At 44.2% G+C, this 19855-nt stretch overlaps 1 protein-coding gene across 1 annotated transcript in view; it reads right to left on the minus strand.

The window, feature by feature from the left end:
• The window catches only part of WDR66 (WD repeat domain 66), a 148389-nt gene that overhangs the window by 56545 nt on the left and 71989 nt on the right, over positions 1-19855 (minus strand). Inside the window, exons 10-14 of the mRNA XM_006865490.1 lie at positions 18115-18309; positions 16595-16845; positions 16031-16182; positions 12026-12199; positions 9202-9386 (exon numbers count right to left, since the gene is read on the minus strand). Of these exons, the coding sequence (XP_006865552.1) occupies positions 9202-9386; positions 12026-12199; positions 16031-16182; positions 16595-16845; positions 18115-18309 (957 nt within the window). The remainder of the gene's footprint in view (positions 1-9201; positions 9387-12025; positions 12200-16030; positions 16183-16594; positions 16846-18114; positions 18310-19855) is intronic.

A 19855-nucleotide genomic window follows, 5' to 3' on the forward strand; every position in this document is an offset into this window, starting at 1 on the left:
AACTAAAGTTCTCTCATGTAAACTATCATGTAATTCACAATAAAACATTAAAAAATAAAAAAATGAACAGATACTTCACCAAGGAGGAGATCCAGGAGGCCAACAAACATATGAAAAAGTGTTCACGATCACTAGCCATTAGAAAAATGCAAATCAAAACAACAATGACATATCATCTCACACCAGCAATAACAGCAAAGATTAAAAAAAAAAAAAAAAGTAGAGGATGATCAATTCTGGCGAGGATGTGGAGAGACTGGGACACTCCTGCATTGCTGGTGGGACTGCAAAATGGTCCAACTTCTCTGGAAAGCAATATGGCGCTTGCTAAAGAGGTTAGAAATAGAAATAGTTTATGATCAAGCAATTCCTCTACTTGGTATTTACCCACAAGAAATACGAGCCATAACACGAGTAGATATATGCACACCAATGTTCACAGCAGCACTATTTACAATAGCAAAAAGATGGAGACAGTCAAAGTTCCCATCAATTGAAGAATGGATAAACAAACTGTGGTACATACACACAATGGAATATTATGCTACCTTGAAGAATAACAAGAAAGCTGCAAGCCACCACATAATACAGATGAACCTTGAGGACATTATGTTAAGTGAAATTAGCCACAAAAGGAGAAATACTGCATAGGACCACTACTGTAAAAGACTAAGAAAAAGAACCCATACTAAAAGGGGATAGGTTCTTTGCTGGTTGCTGGTAAGTGGGGGGTGGGTAGAGGGGAGGGGAAGGTGGAGCACAGGGCAGGGAATAGACACAAGATAGTTTGGGCGCTGGGGAGGAGGGCAATATACAAGAAGGGGGAGGGAAATGGAAGAACAAAGCAGATAGGAGAACAATTAGACAGGATTGCATGGGCTAAGTGGGACAGAGGTAAAGAATGATGTATACACAACCTTGGAACAACAGGGCTCTGGGATACAGGGATTGAGACATGGTTGGAATGGGGAAAGTGGGGGGAAATAATGTTAAGATGCTTGGCTGTCTTTTGAATCTTGGTTTTCCTTGCATACCACTATAAAATGACATTGGAGGGGGAGAGAAAGGAATAGCCAGAAAATGACCAAAGAAAGCTTGTAAGTCTGTCTTCTGCCTATAACTGATTGAAATACCTGAAATGGGGCTACAATGTGCCCAGTGAAGGAGGCTTCTTGTGGAGCCTCTGCATTACATAAGACTACAGGTGGAATACTGAACAGTATCCAGAATCTCCAGAGGTGGGAAATTTCCACTTGAAAGGACAATCAGACCAGCCTGGAGCCGCTAGAAGAACAGAAGGTACTTCTTGAAAGAAAGACCGACAGGAAAATACAAAACAATATAGGCAGATCGACTGATTACTATAAGAACAAACAAGTTGCTCACCCAGGAGACATCAAGGCAAGTGGCCGGGTCCCCTCAGAGCAAACCCCCTTCCAAGACTAAGACTCAATGGGAATACACACTCTGACTGATGACCACGTTTGACACCAATAAGGGGAAGTGAGGGGAAAACAGCAGTGAAGCTGCAAGCTAAGCACTACATCGTTCAATAGACTCCTGTGAACCTGAATGTCAGCAGCAGTGTGGCAAGACCTGGGCACTCTTGGGCCCCAAGTCAGTGACATAGCCACAGACGACTAAAGTGGAGAGTGAAGTATCCAGCTGATTGATAAGAAGCAAGGGCATATGTACAAGAACACCCACACTTGCAGATAATACCCACTTGACCTGGCTTCAATGACCAGATGATCAGAGCTCAACTAGAAGAAGAAAGAAGAGGGAAAAAAAGAGTAATCTGATACAATTTGATGAACTTGATCTACACCTATGGATGCAGTAGCTCAAAAGAGGGAACAAATCTTTACAGCAAGGATCATTCCCACCCCTTCCATACACAGGGTAGACAAGGATGGGCCACTTGGACATTGGCTACCCAAAGTGGGGGGCAGGGCTACAAAGGCAAGAAGCAACTGGCTTACAAGCTTTCAAGAGGGAATCTAGAGTCAGAGGGCGTGGAGGAAGATAGAATCTCCACTGAGTGATATCCAATCTGTCTAGGCAGGGCTGATGAAAGGAAATGCGAATAGGTCTCTTGTGATACAATAATGAATAATTGTTATCAGGACTGATTGTGAGGGTTGGAAATGTACAAGTAGATGTTTTGTAGCAAGGAGGGGAATGATTAACTTTTTGGTCTAGGAGCAGAGGTCCCTGGGACCCTCAAAGGAGAAAAGCGAAGAGCGGGACCCTACCCAGAGAAGCAGTGACGTCAGAGATGGAGGCAGAGATGATGACGTGGAGAGATGGAGTGGCTGGGGACTTTACACCCAGAGGGGGAGAGAGGTTGTGTGCTGACAACTGGGGGGCAGACTTGTAGGGTATACCCTCTGGTTGGTTGATAATGCATGGAGGGGATTGTATCCATGGCAACGAAACTATATACGATAGAATGAATGTGAAACTAATGTTCTCCCATGTAAACTCACATAATTCACAATAAAACATTAAAAAAAAATACTGTATGACCCAGCAGTCCCTCTCTTTGGCACACATCCTCAAGAAATAAGAGCTGTGCATGGAGAGAGGGAGAAGCTAAGGACTCTGGACTCATGGAAAGAGAGGGACTGGGTGGCCAGGAGGCAGGATTGCAGAATGTGCCCTTTGGTGGTTTAAATTACTATATATGCCTGAGTGTTTTGTGTGCATCCCACTCAACACCCCCACCAAAAAAAAAACAAAAAACCACCAAACCAAAACAGAGGGAATGGAAGCAACTACTGTTGAATGATGATGCATGGAGGAGACTGTAATCAATGCAATGAAACAAGGGTGTAAAGCTGATGTTCTCCCATGTAAACTATCACTCAGTTCACAATAAAAACTTAAAATAATAATAGCTGTGACACAAATAAATATATGCACACCCATATTCATAGCAGCACGACTCACAATAGCAAAAAGATAGAAACAGCGTAAATGTCCATCAGTGGAAGAACAGATAAACTTTAGTTCATGCACACAATGGAATGCTAGGTAACACTGAAGAATAACAATGAATCTGAGAAACACCTCATAACACGGATGAACCTGGAGGACATTATGCTGAGTTAATTAGTCAATCACAAAAAGACAAATATTATATGTGACCACTATTATAAAAGCTCAATAAAAGGTTTTCATGCTAAAAGAAACATTCTTTGATGGTTACTAGGGGTGGAGGAAGGGAGAGTAATTCACTGGATAGAGGGTAGACACATGTTAACTTGGGTGACGGGAAATGCAATAGACAAGAATAGGGAGGTTGACAGAAGAATGATGAAGACAGGGGAGGAATGCAAGGGTTAAAGGGGATAGAGATAAATGTTGTTATATATATACACAACCCTGCAACAACAGTGTTTTGCATGTAGATACATGGACAGGTAGAGGGTCAGAGGAAAAGAGGAAGACCCCCAACGAGACGGATTGGCCAAGTGGCAGCATCAATGAACTCAAGTGTGGCAACAATAGTGAGGTTGGCCCAGGATTGGACAGTGTTTCGTTCTGCTGTGCATAGGGTCGCAATGGGTCGGTACCAACTCGATGGCACCTAACAACAACAACAACAACAACCACAACAACATGGACAGATACACAGGCTTAACAGGTATGTGAGAGACAATGAGAGTACACCTACAAATATATAAGGGTTTGACAGAGAATGTTTGTATATGATTACTTCCCTTTGCTGCAAACACACCTATAAATGTGGCTAAGCATTCAGGAGACAAAAGGATGAAAACTTCTTAGACTCAGTGTTGGCAAAGGTATAGGCAGTCTCACATCAAATACCTTGAGGCAACAAGTTTCTGAGCCTGGATTCTCAGGGCCATAGTGTCAGGATAGACCATGGTCAATTGGCATAACATAGACCACAAAGACAATAGTCAACATCCTACTTTGCTGAGTAGTGACTGGGATCTTAAAATCTCATGAGGCAACTATTGGTCTCTTCATGTGCAGAAGAAAGAAGAATGATGAAAACTGGAGATGCTTAGAATCAACTAGTCCAATGGACCAGCAGAACACATGACCATCAGTCTCCACACTCTGAGACCAAACAAGATGGTGCCCAGCTACCACTACCAACTGCTCTGAAAGGGATCAATTTAGAAGGTCCCCAGATAGAGTAGGAGACAATGTGGAACAAAACTCAAAATTAGAAAAATAAAAAATGTTTTACAAGACCAGGCTTACTGATTAGACAGAGGCTGGAAGAACCAGAGACGATGGCCCTTGAGCACCCTTGAAGTCTAGGTCTAGCACAGAACTCACCCTCATGAGCCATCCAAGCGCTGGATAGATATATAGTGGGGACAACACTAGTGAGATTTGCTCACTATGGAATGGTTAACCATCCAAGATCAAAAGGGCAACATTTACCTGGGGACGAGACTAAGGAGGTTGGGAATGAGGGTGGACTGGAAATAGGAACCATAGGGAGGAAGTGGGTTAACTGTTGAAACATGGAGGGGATTGCAATCATTGAGATGAAACTAAGAGTATGATTTTTTGGATGTAAAACTGGTGATCTGCTGGAAGCCTTCACTTAATTCACAATAAAAAAGTTTTTAAAAATAGTTTACAATGTCTTATAAGAGGGGGCTTTAAAAAATTCATAGAAAATGGAATTAAAAAAATAATCAAATGTTTCTATGACAAATTTTTTGAAGTCCCATAATAATATATTCTAATGTATGTCAAGGATTCCTGGTGTGGCGCTGCAGGATAATGCACTGGACCACAAGATCAGTTTGAACTGCAAGGTCAGTGGTTCAAATCCACCAGCTGCTCCTTTGAAACCCTATACAGGGTTGCTATGAGTTAGAAGTGACTCAATGGCACTTAACAACAACAACAATGTATATCAAGAGATCTGGTGGCACAGTGGGTTAAGCTTTGGCCTGTCAACCACAAGAATGGCAGTTCAAATCTAGCAGCAGCTCTATAGGAGAAAGATGAGGCTGTCTGCTCTTGTACAGATTTACCCTAAGGGGCAGGATGACTACTCGGCCCTACAGGGGCTCACGAAGTCCAATCAATTGTATGGAAGTGGGTTTAAATGATTGTACTTTTATATGAAAATGGAATCCGACTGCTCATTCTTACTTGGCAACTTACTTGGACCCGTATTAAATCTTGGAGATGTTTCCATGTTACTTCATGTCTTATAGATATTTCCACATTACTATACAGAATTGGAAAATAATATTAAAAGTATCATGGACAAACAAGGCTGTATTTGAAGAAGTACAGTCAGAATCGAATACTCCTTAGAAACTAGGATGGCAAGACTTTGTCTCTCATATTCAGGACATGTTACCAGAAGGGACTAGTCTCTGGAGAAGAACATCATGCTTCGAAACATGAAATATGCATGAAAAAGAGCAAGACCTCCGATGAGATGGCTCGACGCAGTGTCAGCAGCAGTGGACTCCAACATTACAACAACTGTGAGGACAGTGCAGGACCGGAAATGTCTCACTCAGTGCTGTATAGGGCCATTATGAGTTGGAACTGACTCGATGGCACCTAACAACAACAACACTGAGAACCAACTTTTATAAAAAACAGCATTGTGGTCTGACAACCATCGTTTAACTAATCCCCTCTTAATGGACATTTGGATTGTTTCCATTTTTAAAAATATTTTTAAACTAGACATCCTTGTACTTAGGTCTTGGCACACTTGGATTCATGCTTCTGTGGACTACTTTCCTAGAAGTCCAGAGACAGGAAAAAATTTAATAGAAGGTGACAAATGGCTCTCCCAAAGGGTGTGCCAATTCACACACCCCCTTCCCAGTGTGTGAGACTGCCTACACCCTTGCCAACACTAAGTACTATCCATCATTTTTATCTGTGCTAATCTGATTTGTGAAAAATTGTGTCTGTCTTTCATTTGCATCTTTGATAAGTAGTGAGCAGCTGCTCCGAGGTTTATTGGCTTTTCTTTTTTTCCTTCTGTGAGCTGACTTTTCAAATTCTTTTAAGTATTTTTTTAATGCATTTTTAAATTCTTTTGGATTTATTGAGAAAAGACAATTCCTTTCCCATGGAGCTTTGGTTATGAGATTTTATTATTCCCATAACTTAAAAGATGTTTCATGCAAGGGCCTAGGCGTTGGAGTGCTGGAAATGTTCTGGAACTAGACAGGTGGCCAGTTGCACAATGTTGTGAAAAGTACTAAATGCCACTGAATTGCTCACTTTAAAATGGCTCATTGATAGTATGGGGTTTTGTCTCAATAAGTTATTTTGAAATTGTTCTACTGTGTTAAAAAATAGATATAAAACAAAAAAATATTGCCAATTCAATATATTTTTTTAACTTGTTCAATTCGGTGACATCAATTGTGGTCAACATGTTGTGCAATCAATGATCACTATTCATTTCCAGATTATTCCACCACAATTAACTCAGTGCCCATGAGCAAGGGCTTCCCCTTCCCCCTCTCTCCAACCCCTGATAACCACTAAAAAGCTTGTATCTCTATATTGTTGTTGTTGTTGTTAAGTCTCATCAAGTGGGTGCCAACTAACAGCGACCATGTAGGTTGGAAATAAAGAGGAAGGATCAGCAGTTGGAAAATAATGGCCTTAGTGAGACAAATGATGCTGAGATCATATGATAGAATTTTGCAAGACCAGTGGTTTTAAACAACATAAAAGGTAACTATACACATGGATCTCACCATGTAGAATACACAGAAATCAAACTGCCTACATCTGTGGAAAAAGACAATAGAAATGCTCCATATCATCAGCCAAAACAAGGCCAGTGCCAACTGTGGAACAGACTATCGATTGGTCATATGCAAATATAGGTTGAAGCTGAAGAAAATTAAAACAAGTCCATGAGAGCCAAAATATGACCTTGAATATATCCCACCTGAATTTAGAGATCATGTGAAGAGCAGATTTGATGCATTAGACACTAAATACTAAAAACCAGAAGAGTTGTGGGATGACATCAAGAATATCATACAGGAAGAAAGCAAAAGGTCATTAAGAAAACAAGAAAAAAGGAAACAACCTAAATGGATGTCAGAAGAGGCTCTGAAACTTGCTCTGCAGTGTAGAGATGCTAAAGCAAATGAAAAAAGTGAGGAGATACAAGAGCTGAACAGGAAATTTCAAAGAGCAGCTCATGAAGACAAAGTCAAATTTTATAAGGAAATGTACAAAGACCTGGAGTTAGAAAACAAAAGGGGAAAACATGCTCAGCATTTCTCAAGATGAGGGAACTGAAGAAAACATTCAAACCTCTACTTATGGATTAAAGGATTCTATGGATAACGTAGTGGTTACGAATTGGGCTGCAAACTGAAAAGTCAGTGGTTCAAAACTACCAGTCACTCTGCGGGAGAAAGATAAGGCTTTGTGCTCCTGTAAAGGTTTACAGCCTTGGAAACCCTATACAGGGTCACTATGAGTTGGAACCGACTCCGTGGCACATAACAACAACAACATGGGCAAAACATTGAATGATGCAGAAAGCATGAAAAGAAGATGGAAGGAATACACAGTCACTATACCAAAAAGAAATGGTTGATGTTCAACCATTTCAAGAGGTAGGATATGATCAAGAGCCAATGATACAAAAAGAAGTCCAAGGTGCATTAAAGACACTGGCAAAGAACAAGGCACCAGGAATTGATGGGTCACAAATTGAAATCTTTCAACAAAGTGAAGCGGTATTCGAGACACTCATCTATGCCAAGAAATCTGGAAGACAACTAATTGGCCAACTAACTGGAAGAGATCCATATTTGTGCCCATTTCAGAGAGAGGTGACCAAACAAAATGTGGAAATCATCAGACAATATCATTAATATTGCGTGCAAGTAAAATTTTGCTAAAGATAATTCAAAAACTGCTGCAACCATACATTGACAAAGAACTTCTAGAGATTGAAGCCAGATTCAGAAGAGGATGTGGAGCGGGAGATATCATTCCTGATATCAAATGGAACTTGCTGAAAACAGAGCATATCAGAAAGATGTTTACCTGTGTTTTATTGATTATGCAAAGGCTTTCGATTATGTGGATCATGACAAGCTATGGACAACATTGCAGAGAATGAGTATTCCGGAACACTTGATTGTGCTCATGAGGAACCTGGTCCCTGCTTTGTCTTCCTTATCTCAATAAAAGTCAAATCCATTCTTCCGATTATCACTCTACTGCAAATCCTGAACATCCCACTGTGGCTCCACCCATCCAAAACCATCCCCCTCTCTCATGAAGCCCCCAGCCTGGTTTCCTTCCACCTTTGCTCCTGGAAACTAGTCTCTATATAGAAGTCAGACGTCATTTTTACATGATCAGTCAAGCATGACACATTGATCAATTCCCTACTTCCCCCACAACCGACAGGATCCCATCTCAACAGAGAAATGACCTGTCTTGAGGATGCCACCATTGAAGACTTTGTCAGAGAGCTGCCCCTGCTACCCTCAAAGTGTCTCCCACCCTCTCCTCCCAACCCCCTTTCCTCCACAGCTGCCCACCCCCAACACTGCCCACCTCAGCTCCTTAGTGCTAGGGCAGCTCCTTCCCTCATTTCCCTTAAGTCTCTGCTCATGGCTTCCTGCTCTGCCCCCGCCCCACCCTGTGTAAGGCAGCAGCCCCTCTACCATCAGGACTCCCCACCTTGCCAGGAGCCCTGATGACCCCACACTGACTGACTAGACTTGTTTATTCCCCTGCTGAGTTACGGCTCCCAGAGGGCACCAGCCCCATGATGACAGACACACTGTTGTGCTGTCAGCCCGTCTTCAGCACCTCGAACAGCACCAGGCTCTCGTAGATATTTCATGACTGACCCAATGAGGCGTCTTTGAACAGCACAAGAGGAAACTCAAACAATGGGTAGTCTTCAGGGGAAACACCTGCCCTTCTCCCTGCTCAGGCAGGACTAGGAATTTTTAGGGAGCATTTGTGAACAAGGGTCTCAGCCCCTTCTCTGGAGTGAGGCCTCTAGGTTTGAATCCTGCCCATGGCTCGTCCTAGCCACATGGATGTGGGGCGCATGACTATCAGGACCTGAGCCTGGTCCCTCTCCTCAGCCACATGAGGAGAGCACCCACAGAGGCCCGGGGGGTGGGACTTTCAAGTGGGGGGTCCGAGATGCCAGCATACACCCCCGGTAGTTACCTGCACATTTTTGTGGTGGAATTGAAGAGCTTCACTTTGTAGCTGCTGTTGCAAATAAGCAGGAAGAGTTCCTTGGTGAGTGGTGGGTACCAGACCATGCAGGTGGGGTAGCAGCCCTGGTCAGTCCGATGAATGTCCAGGACTTCCAGGTGGTCTTTGTAGGTCTTGAGGAGATTGTACTCGATCTGCAGAGAAGTCCCGAGGGGCATATGAGAACTCATCCCATTGCCACATAGTAATCTTGGAGGACAGAGTAGAACTCCTCCTATGGTTTCCAAAGGAAAACCTACAAGGTAGGTTTGAACCACAAGGTCAGAGGTTCAAACTCACCAGCTGCTCCTCAGGAACCTATACAGGGTCGCTATGAGTCCAACTGGCTTGATGGCACCTCACAACAACAAATCTTTATGGAAGCAGACTGCTACATCATTCTCCTGCAGAGAGACTGCTGGGTAGGTCTGAGTCACCAGCCTCGTGGTTAACCTACTGTGTCATCAGAGTTCCTACAAGAGGACTGAGCAGAGTGAAAAACACAGCAAGGCACCCCAAGAGCAGGGCAAAGCCTACAAGTCCTCCCTCGTCTCCAGCAATCAGCCTACAAGTCCTCCCTCGTCCTCGTCTGAGTCTGGCCCTGTGCTTCACAAGCTCCTGCTGCTGGACACCTGCTCACTGTGGGCAGAAGAGGGGTACAGCAAGCAGAAATCATTGTTCAACTCACACAGCAGCCTGTAGATGAGGAAACGTGTTCAGAGAAGTTCTGTGACTCGCCCAAGGTCACACAGCTACAGAGAGGTACCACAAGATTCCAAATGTCCAGCTGTCCCCAGAACTCTGAGTTCTGTTCATCTACATCGCTGGCCACTTGCTTGGGAGCCCTTGTAGGGTCAGAACTGCCGGGGTCTGGCCCCGACATAATTGTCACGAGTTTTTGGTTCACGAGGAGGGGAGATCCAGCGGCGATAGGGATAGCGAAAGAATACACAGACAAACAGAAGAAGGGAGACAATGAGGCACCCCAAAGCCAGGGTGGATACATCACTGGTGGGCAGGCTTGGGACTACAGGCATCATGGCCTCTGCAGGCAGCGACTCACTGCCCTGCAATCTTTAATGGATGCCTTCCAACCCGTAACGCACCGCAATCTTTACTCCATGCCTTCCAACCAGTAATGCACCCCTGGGGAGGCCCAGGCCTCTGTTTTATTTAGGGGAGGAGTTTCACACCAAGCTGGGAGGGACTAACACAGGATACAGCTAACATCAGTAATTTTCCAGACATTCAGGTAACTTTACATTGTACTTCACTGGTTCGAATCTCAGGCCAGCAACTTGGATTCTCAGGCCCAATTAACATATCTATAGCCCCTGAGGTCAGTTGGGGGAAGTTGAGAGTTCTGTAGGAGATGCCCAGGTGAATGGGCTGCACCTGGAAAAGGGATTAGGGAGGATGGGTTCTTTGTCTATAGAACAAAGAACCAAGAAGTAGCTAAGATATTTTTAGTTAATCCTTTGGAGAAAGGTTTAACCTTGCAACCTTTAGTTAATCCTTTGGAGAAAGGTTTAACCTTGCAACCTTTAGTCTCCGCTTTAGGAAAATATCACATTTATCTGTGGATTTTCAAAGGCTCCAGTGTATTAATTTAATATATATACCTGAATATTAAGATGAAAGCAATTTTCCATTAACTGCCAGTGGCCTCATTTGTTACACTCAGCCCTAGAGGGCCTCGAACCTCTGACTAGTCTTACACGGTCTGCAACACAGAACTAATTTAGGTCTGGCTTTCAGTACTGCACTGTAACACACTAGCAGCTGAATGTGGCTTGTAGGGATGTTTTAGCAGCTAGACCTGAATGAATGGATGGAGGGAAGGGTGGATGTGTGTGTGGATGGATGGAAGGAAGGGAGAATGGATAGATGGGTACATGGGTGGACAGATGGAAGGAAGGATGGATGGATGGACAGGTGGATGGAAGGAAGGAAGGATGGACAGATGGGTGGAAGGATGGAAGGAATGAAGAATGGATGGATGGGTGTGTAGATGAATGGAAGGAAGAAAAGATGGATAAATGGGTGTATATATGGATAGAAGGCTAGAGATGGGTGTGTGGATGGATAGAAGGAATGATGGATGGATAGATAGGTGTGTGGATAGATGGAAGGCAGGAAGGATGGACAGGTGGAAATGTGTATGGATAGAAAGAAGGATGGATAGATGGGTGTATGTATGGATGGATGGAAGGAAGGATGGATAGGTGGGTGTATGGATGGATGGATGGAAGGAAGGATGGATAGGTGGGTGTGTGGATGAATGTAAGGAAGGCTGGACAGATGGGTATGTGGATGAATGTAAGGATGGATGGATGGAAGACAGGAAATAAGGGGAAGAAAGAAGGAGAGATGGAATGATTGATCGATGTCTGAGAGAAAACTGATGAAGAACCCTTTTGGCTTTCTAACATTATTTCCTGTTGCCACTGTCCCGGACTTTCTCTTCTGTCTCACATCCTCAAATAGATTTTCCATTTAGGGAACAGGCTGGCCCTTGTGCTCTGGACACAACGGAAGTGCATGCCAATTTTCCAAAGGTGCTCAGATGTCCAGGGGGCTCCTGATGCTTCCCAGGAGCCTGCTTTCTCTGGACACAGACCCCTGTGCAGAGCTCCAGCCACACGGACGGAAAGCAGCAATGCTAAGAGGTCTATGCTACTCCATCTTCAGTTCACTTTCTCTAGCAAGCACACGTCCTACGTGAAGGTTGTGTGAGACACCAGGGTTCTGACAAGTCCAGGTAAGCAGACAAACAGGAGCACAAGCAACTCACCAAGAGACGGTCTTTCCCAAGGCTCAGCAGCCGAGGCTCATTGCTGTCCAGGTGCACCCCAAACAGGAGACTCCGGATGCTCTTGCGATGAGAATGAAGTCTGGCTAAGTATTCCCAGACCCTCTGTCCATGTTTGACTACTACCCAGTAAAGCGCTACAGTGTAATTGGTATCCTGAGGAAAAGCCAAAAGGCAGGAATGAGTCCTTCTTTTCATTCTGCAACTTAAACATCAGCATGCTTTTCATGCTTATTAGGAAAGCTTATTTAAAAAGTATTAGTCTATAATTGTGACTGTCACAACTGTAAAGGTAGAAGTTTTGTAACAAAAAGAAGGGAGAAGTTAACCTTACAGTCCAGGAACAGAGGACCCTAGGACCATCAAGGGAGAAGAAAATGAGTGGAATGTGGGACTTGATTCAGAAGCAGTGACACCAGAGAAGGAGGCAGAGATGAGGACATGGAGAGAGAGAGAGCAACTGAGGACTCTAGACTCATGGAAAGAGAAAGGTTGTGTGCTGGTGGCCAGGAGGCAGGTTTGCAGAATGGGCCTTTTCATTGTTTAAATGATCATATATTACCGAGTATTTTTGTGTCCATCCCTCCCTCACAAAAACACAGAGGGAATAGAAGCAAATACTGTTGAATGATGATGCACAGAGGAGATTGCAGTCATTGCAATGAAACAATGAGTGTAAAACTGATGTCCCCCCCATGCGAACTATCACTCAATTCACAACAAAAACTTAAAAAAAAAAAAAAAAAGTATTAGTCTATTGGAGCAAGTTATAAAATCATGCCCATTTGGCAGATGAGAAAAGAAAGGTCATAAGTAGACAACTTACAAAGATGGTGGGGGAAGGAAGCATTTTCTGACATTATGATGTCAATCCAGTTTCCTATTCTCCACCTCATTCTTCGTGGAGAACCAAGAACCTGAGTCTTTTGACTTCCTCTCCCTTCTCTTTCCCCAGCTATGTAAAATGCAAACAGGTGAGTCTGCTGAGCATGAAGGGATCCAGCAGAGAGAGAGAGAGAGAGAGAGAGAGGAGAGAGAGAGAGACAGAGAGAGAGAGAGACCACCTGAAGGGACCTGGGTTGTATGCACAGTGTCATCAGATGGAAGAGCGAGGGGTAGTTCTGGCCTTTAAAAGTGTTGCGTACCCAACCTTAAAATTATCAACTATTTGAGGTCAAAAGGGCAGCATTTAACCAGGAAAAAGGTCAGAAGGGTTAGGAAACAAGAAGGAATGAAATCAGGAAACACAGGGAGGAAGTGAGATGAGTGTTGTCACATGGTGGGGATGACAATCAACGACACGAAACAAAATGTGTCTCAACTGTTGAATGGAAAACTGATCTGTTCTATAAACCTTCACCCAAGTCACAATAAACAATTTTTAAGATAAAAATAAATACATTGCTTATAGAATAGATGAATCATAATCGAATGAGAGAGAAATGTGGAACTGACATTCAAATTTCTAAAAAACAATAAACCAACCAGACTTACAGGACTGGAGGATTCTCTGAGAAATACTGCCATGAGACATTCTTTCAACTTTGAACTGAAATAAGCTCCTGAGATCACCCTGTAGCTGAAGAACAGATTGACTCACAAAATAAAGAACGTCATTCACATTTTAAAAATCACACAAAGGAGCTCAAACAGTTAACAACTACTTGCAAACAGAAATGAGAATGTAAGGGGGTAGGGAAACTAGATAAGTGGAAACAGAACAACCAGAATGGAATTAACGAGCATGTTCATGCACCATGAAGAATGTAACCAGTGTGACCAAACAATTTGTGTGGAAGTTAATGAAATGGAACCTAAACTGCTGTGTAAATCTTCCCCAAAAGCACAGTAAAATATACTTTAAAAAAAAAAAGGTATTGTGTGCACTGACTAAGGGATCATTGGTAACTTGGTGGTAGAATTCTCGCCTTCAACACAGAAGACCTCGGTTCAATTCCCAGCCATTGTACTTCATACGCAGCCATCACCTGTCTGCCAGTGGAGGTTTTAGTGGAGTTTCCAGACTAAGGCAGACTAGGAAGAAAGGCCTGGCAATCTACTTCCAAATTCAGTCCATGAAAATCCAATCTGTACTCCAACCTTCAATCAACTGTAGGAACAGTGCAGGACTGGGAAGTACTGAATTCCATTGTGCATGGGGTCACAAGGAGTCTGAAGTGACCCGACCAGAGCAGTTAACGATGACACAGATCCAGAGAGAAAGAAGAGCCAACATGGAAATGGGAGAGGGTTAAAAAAGAGAGTGGGCATATGTGCTACTTCCCGCTTCACAGACAACACTGAGAAAAAACAGGCACATCACAGATCACAAAAAAATGGCAGAGGGGGGCTCAGGACCATAGTCTCACCAAGGTCAGCTGACACAACAGTCCACAAAGAATGTGCTATATCCTCCTTTGGTGAGTAAGACTGGGATCTTAAAAGGTTGGGAACAGCCATCAAAGATGCAGCTGTTGGCATCTCCTTGTCCAGAGGAAAGAAGACTGCTGAAAATCAGCATAATTAGTCCAATGGGCTAATGCACCACCTGAACATCACTTCACAACTGAGACCAGAAGAACTCAATGGTGCCCAGCTACCACTACCAACTACTCTGAAAGAAATCACATTAGAAGGTCCTAGGTAGAATGGGAGAAAATGTGGAACAAAACTCAAAATCATAAAAGAGACCAGGTTTACTGATCATATAGAGACTAATGGAACCCCCAGAACGAGGGTCCGGAGTTACCCTTCCAGTCTGGAAATGAATTCAACCCCCCAGCTCAATTTTCAGCCAAACAATAGATAGATTTATGTTACTGTTAGAAGTGCTGTTGAGTCGGTTCCAACTCACAGCAACCCTGTGTAGGTTTTCCAAAGTGTAGCTGATAGGTTTGAACTGCCAACCTTATGGTTCAAACTGACCTTATAGTCCCCTGCTTATCCTACAGCACCACAACAGGACTCCAGACAGCTCTATAGGGAAACAGAAACCCTAGGAGGCACATACCACTTAGAAGAATCAACATTTAAGATAAAAAAGGCAGCATTTATCCTAGGACAGAGTTGAGCAGAATTAGGAAAGGAGGAGGAATGGAACCAGAACCCACCGGGAGAAGTGGGTTACAGAGGCTTTACTGGGGAAACTGAAGTCAATGAGATGAACCCAATGGGTCTGAACTGCTGAGTGGCCAATTGATGGTGTGCTCTGTAAACCTTTAACCACGTCCACAACAAACAGAAAGAAGGTAATGTCAGAGGAGAGGTTAGAGCACTAAGGAAATCGTCACAGAACCCCAAATCCTGGAGAACTTTGCTTTCAGAGGATGAGACTGTCATCTTGCCAGACATCAAAGGCAAAGTGGAAGACGGAGGCCGACATGGGCACCCTCGCAGCACAGGACCCAAGGTGGGCAGTTCCGAGACCTCCTCTTCCTCTCTCCCTCCTGCTTGCTTGCTTTCTTTTTTAACAGGTGGATTTAGATCAAATTCACACAGCACACAGTTCACCCACTGAAAGTGTACAATTTAATGGTTTTAGCACTGTGGGGTCAGTTCCAGACTACCACAACAAAGTGAATATCACAATAGAGTGAGTTTTGGGTTTGCCAGTGCATAGAAAAGTTAGCTTGACACTGGAGTGTTGTATGAACTATGCAATTGCATAGTGAAAACGTCTGGAATACGGGAAGAATGACCAACATGAAACACAGAGACCCAAGTGCATGCGCGCTGTTGGAAAAGTGGCAGCCACATACTTGCTCAGCGCAGGGTTGTCCTTGCTCCGCTGGTAAACAGCACCATATCTGCAAAGCACAATGAAGCGAACGGCAATAGAGCGAGGTATGCCCACAAGTTCAGACAATTGGACAACCGTGGCCACTCTCTAATTCCAGAACATTTCACCCCAAAAGAAACCTTCTACCCCTTAGCAGTCATTCCTCATTTCCACCTCCAGGGTTCGAACTCAGGTCGCTAAGCACCTACCGCGGTCGCCATATACTGGGAGTCATGGGAGAAACTTATGTGAGTCACGCTGCTCCGGGAATATCGGAATGGCTCTGAGATTTCATTTTCTAAGGACATTGCGTCAAGAATGTAAACTGTCCCCTCTGTGAAGCCAGCTCCAAGAATGGCCCCTGAAACCACAAACCAGAGAACAGTGATGGGTAATGGTGAGAGATCTCAGTCACTTGAGGTGCCAGGCATGTTTAGTACTGAGCAGACAGCCATGACCAAGACACCCAGGGTCGGGACCACGGCTCTGTAGAGTAAGCCTTGGAGTGACGGGGGATTCTGAGGAAGACCACCCTCATCGAGTTGGTTGGGAGGACAACATGTTGCTATGTAGCTGGACAGGTTTTGGCAGAGCCACCAGACCTGGTGGTCCGCTTCCAAAATTCTGTCAGAGAAAACCCTGTGGATCCCAGCAGTTCAATCTACTGCAACTGACTGGGGAAACCTCCTACCCTAGGGTAAGAGCCCGCTGGTGGAGGGTTGGGGGCATTTTGCAATTTGGAGCCTTCTCCAGGCTGATCAAAATGAAAATACCTTCCGGGTTGTAGGTCAGACTCTGCACGCCCAGGCCCTTCTCAAAGACCCTGCTGAAGAGGTAGGTTTTATTCTCGTAGTTCCACACTTTGATCATCCCACAGAAGCTGCCGATGGCCAGGAGGGGCTGGTAGGGGTGGCAGGCCACAGTGCAGATGGCGTCCTTCGGCTCAACAAACAACTTCTCGAGTTTGGTCCCATCTGCTGTTAGGTGATACACTGTGGCATCAGACGTGCCGATGATAAAGTTCCTGTTTGCCAGGGAGAGACCAGACTGCATCAGGGTTGGCAAAGAACAGGCGACGACAGTCCTTCTGCTTCTAATTGCACATGAGCTGCCTCTGTCGTCTGTAATTTAGTGACATTATTAACCCAGCGCCTCCAAAAATATACCACTGACACCCAACAGTCTCCATTTGCAAGTGAAAAAGCCCACGTTTTCTATATGTAAATGGAGTCATTAAGTATGCAGATGGACAGTCAGTTGTGCAATTAGCTAATCTGCACATGCAAATGTTCATTTGTGTATGCAAATATGGAGCAGGGTGCACACATACAGATGTGCCTGTAAATATTGCAAGGGCAATTAAGCTCACTCGCAGACAATTCAGTCTTGAAATGTTATGGCTGTCAATTATCAAGAGCCTTCTGCGCTTTGGCTAGGATAAACTCCACTTCCAGGTACCACGGGAACCCACAGTGAGGAATTTCACACTTCACAGAGGTCAGCGTGCAAAAGTAAAGGCCTTCAAGCTCTGAGTTACTATTGCCAAATAGTCTTCTTGTTGTTATTGGGTGCCATCAAGTCAGTTGCATCCCTTTGTACAACAGAAGCCGAGATGGCCCCGGTCTGCAGTTTCACAAGGCTTGCATGTTTGGGCCCACTGTTGTAGCCACTGTGTCAATTCATCTCCTACAGGGTCTTTGCCATTTTGTGGATGCTCTATTTAACCTCCTGACAGCATGTCTAAAGTACATGGGACGACGTCTTGCCATCTTCATTTCAGAAGAACATTCTGGCAGATTTGTTTATTCTTCTGGTTGTCCATGGTATATTCAATATTCCTCGCCAACATCATAATTCAAAGGCATCAGCTCTTCTTCAGTCTTAGTATTACAATAGTGTCTAATTTCCATTTTAAATGATTGGTGATTGAGTTGAGTCAAGAAAAACCCATCAGAAAGTGGGCTGAAGGATGGAATAGGAAGACTGGGCCTTGCTCTACTCTGTAGCCCAGAAAAAGATAAACATTTCATTCATGCACCAAAAAAACCCCAAACCAAATCCACTACCATGGAGTCAGTTCCAACTCAGAGCATCCCTTCAGGACAGAGTGGATCTGTTCCACAGGGTTTCTGGGACTATAAACCTTTATGGGAGCAGATAGCTTCACTTTCCTTCCATGGAGTGGCTGGTCAGTTTGAACCACCAATCTTGACATCTAGCCGGCCACCAGGGCTCCTCAAGCTGAAAGAAGGCATTGATAATTCTCCAACAACTAGATTGGTAGACACCTTACCTCACCATAAAAAGTTGACCTTTTAAAGTACAGTCGGGAGGGTAGTTTGATTTCTCAGCAGACGCAGATGGCAGGCTCTTAGAGAAGGACAGGGTCCGTATGGAGCTCAGTTTGAAGTGACTATACCAGTTAACAATGGCCAGGGTGCGGTCATAGAACTTAATGTTGCCCTTAATGTCACCTGTGACAATGTAGCTGAAACGGAGAATAACAGCGGATCATTCTCCAACAAAAATGACTCCCACCCTCAGCTGAACACTTACTGCTTTGCCAGATCCACTTCATTTCATGCGGCCCTGTCAGACTGATTTTACTGCTATCAGGTTTATAAACTAAGACTCTCAAGGCTTAAAGCCTATAGTTGCTGCATTCAGCGAATAAAAACACAGGGTGCCCACTTAAATTTGAATTTTGAGTAAACAATGAATATTCTTATAGTATAACCAAAACCCACAGCCAATTCCAATTCCCAGAACCACCAGGGAACAGATAAGAGCTGTTCTGTTGGGTTTCCAAGGCTGTAAATCGTTACACAAGGAGACTACCGCATGTTTGTCCAATGGAGCAGCCGGTGGGTTCGAACCTCTGACCTTGTGGTTAGCAGCCAAACTCTTTACTGTGCCAACAGGGCTCCTGTGTAGCGTAAACTCACTGCCATTTAATAGATTCTAACTTAATAGTGACCCTATATGATGGAGTCCTGGTGTGGCACTGCAAGCTTATGTGCTGAACTGTAAGGTCAGTTTGAACCAGCTGCTCTTTGGAAACCCTATACAGGGTCACTATGAGTCAGAACTGATTCGATGGCACTTCATAACAACAACAACAGTAAAACTGCCCTACAGAGTTTCCTAGGCTGTCATCTTTACAGAAGCAAACTGCTGCAGCTGAACTCCATCACCACTTCACCCTCAGGGTTTAGTAGAAGGATGTCCCAAATATTGTAAGTGACAGATTTCTACCTGGTAGCCTTACCAGGTGCGTCTGAAGCCACGCTCCCTGCTCGCTTTTGCACCGAGCAGTGGGGGTGGGCCCTCTGAAATTCTCAACAAGCTACAGCTGTCTTTGGAGCATTTGTAAAATCCCACCAGCCAAAGGTCCTACCGCAGCTTTTCTCTCTAGAAAAAGTGGCTCATCCTAAATGGGCCTGTGTTATACGAGTCTGACATAATTCTAGTCCTAGGGGGAGGAGGGAAGAGAATTTTCTTGTATCTGCATCGAGATTAAATGAAGCTTCTGATTAAGCCAGGCAGGTGGGTAGAGTAATTGGTTAGAACACCATGCACTGCCCTCTGCTGGAGAAAAGCAGCAGCACAAGCCAAGAATGTTTTACATAGCTTGAAGACGTGGAGAAATGGGAATTTACACCTGGTCTGCACTGGATTGACTAACCACCAATGAAGGTGTGTCTGACCCAAGCCGTGGTATTTTCAATAACCTCATATGCATGTGAAAGCTGGACAGTTAATGAGGAAGACCATAGAAAAACTGATACAATGGAGTTAAGGTGTTGAAGGAGAATATTAAAAAGTACCATGGCCTGGGGACTCTTGGGCCCAGAGTCAGTGGCGAGGCCACAGAGGACTAGAGTGGAGAGTGAAGTTACCAGCCGATAGGAAGAGAGGGCATATGCACAAGAACACTGACCTGGCTTCGATGACTGGATGATCAGAGCTCAACCAGGAGAAGAAAGAAGAGGAAAAAAAGAGTAATCTGATACAATTTGATGAACTTGACCTAC

This window comes from Chrysochloris asiatica, unplaced genomic scaffold (genome assembly GCF_000296735.1).
Source record: "Chrysochloris asiatica unplaced genomic scaffold, ChrAsi1.0 scaffold00078, whole genome shotgun sequence".
Lineage (NCBI taxonomy): Eukaryota > Metazoa > Chordata > Mammalia > Afrosoricida > Chrysochloridae > Chrysochloris > Chrysochloris asiatica.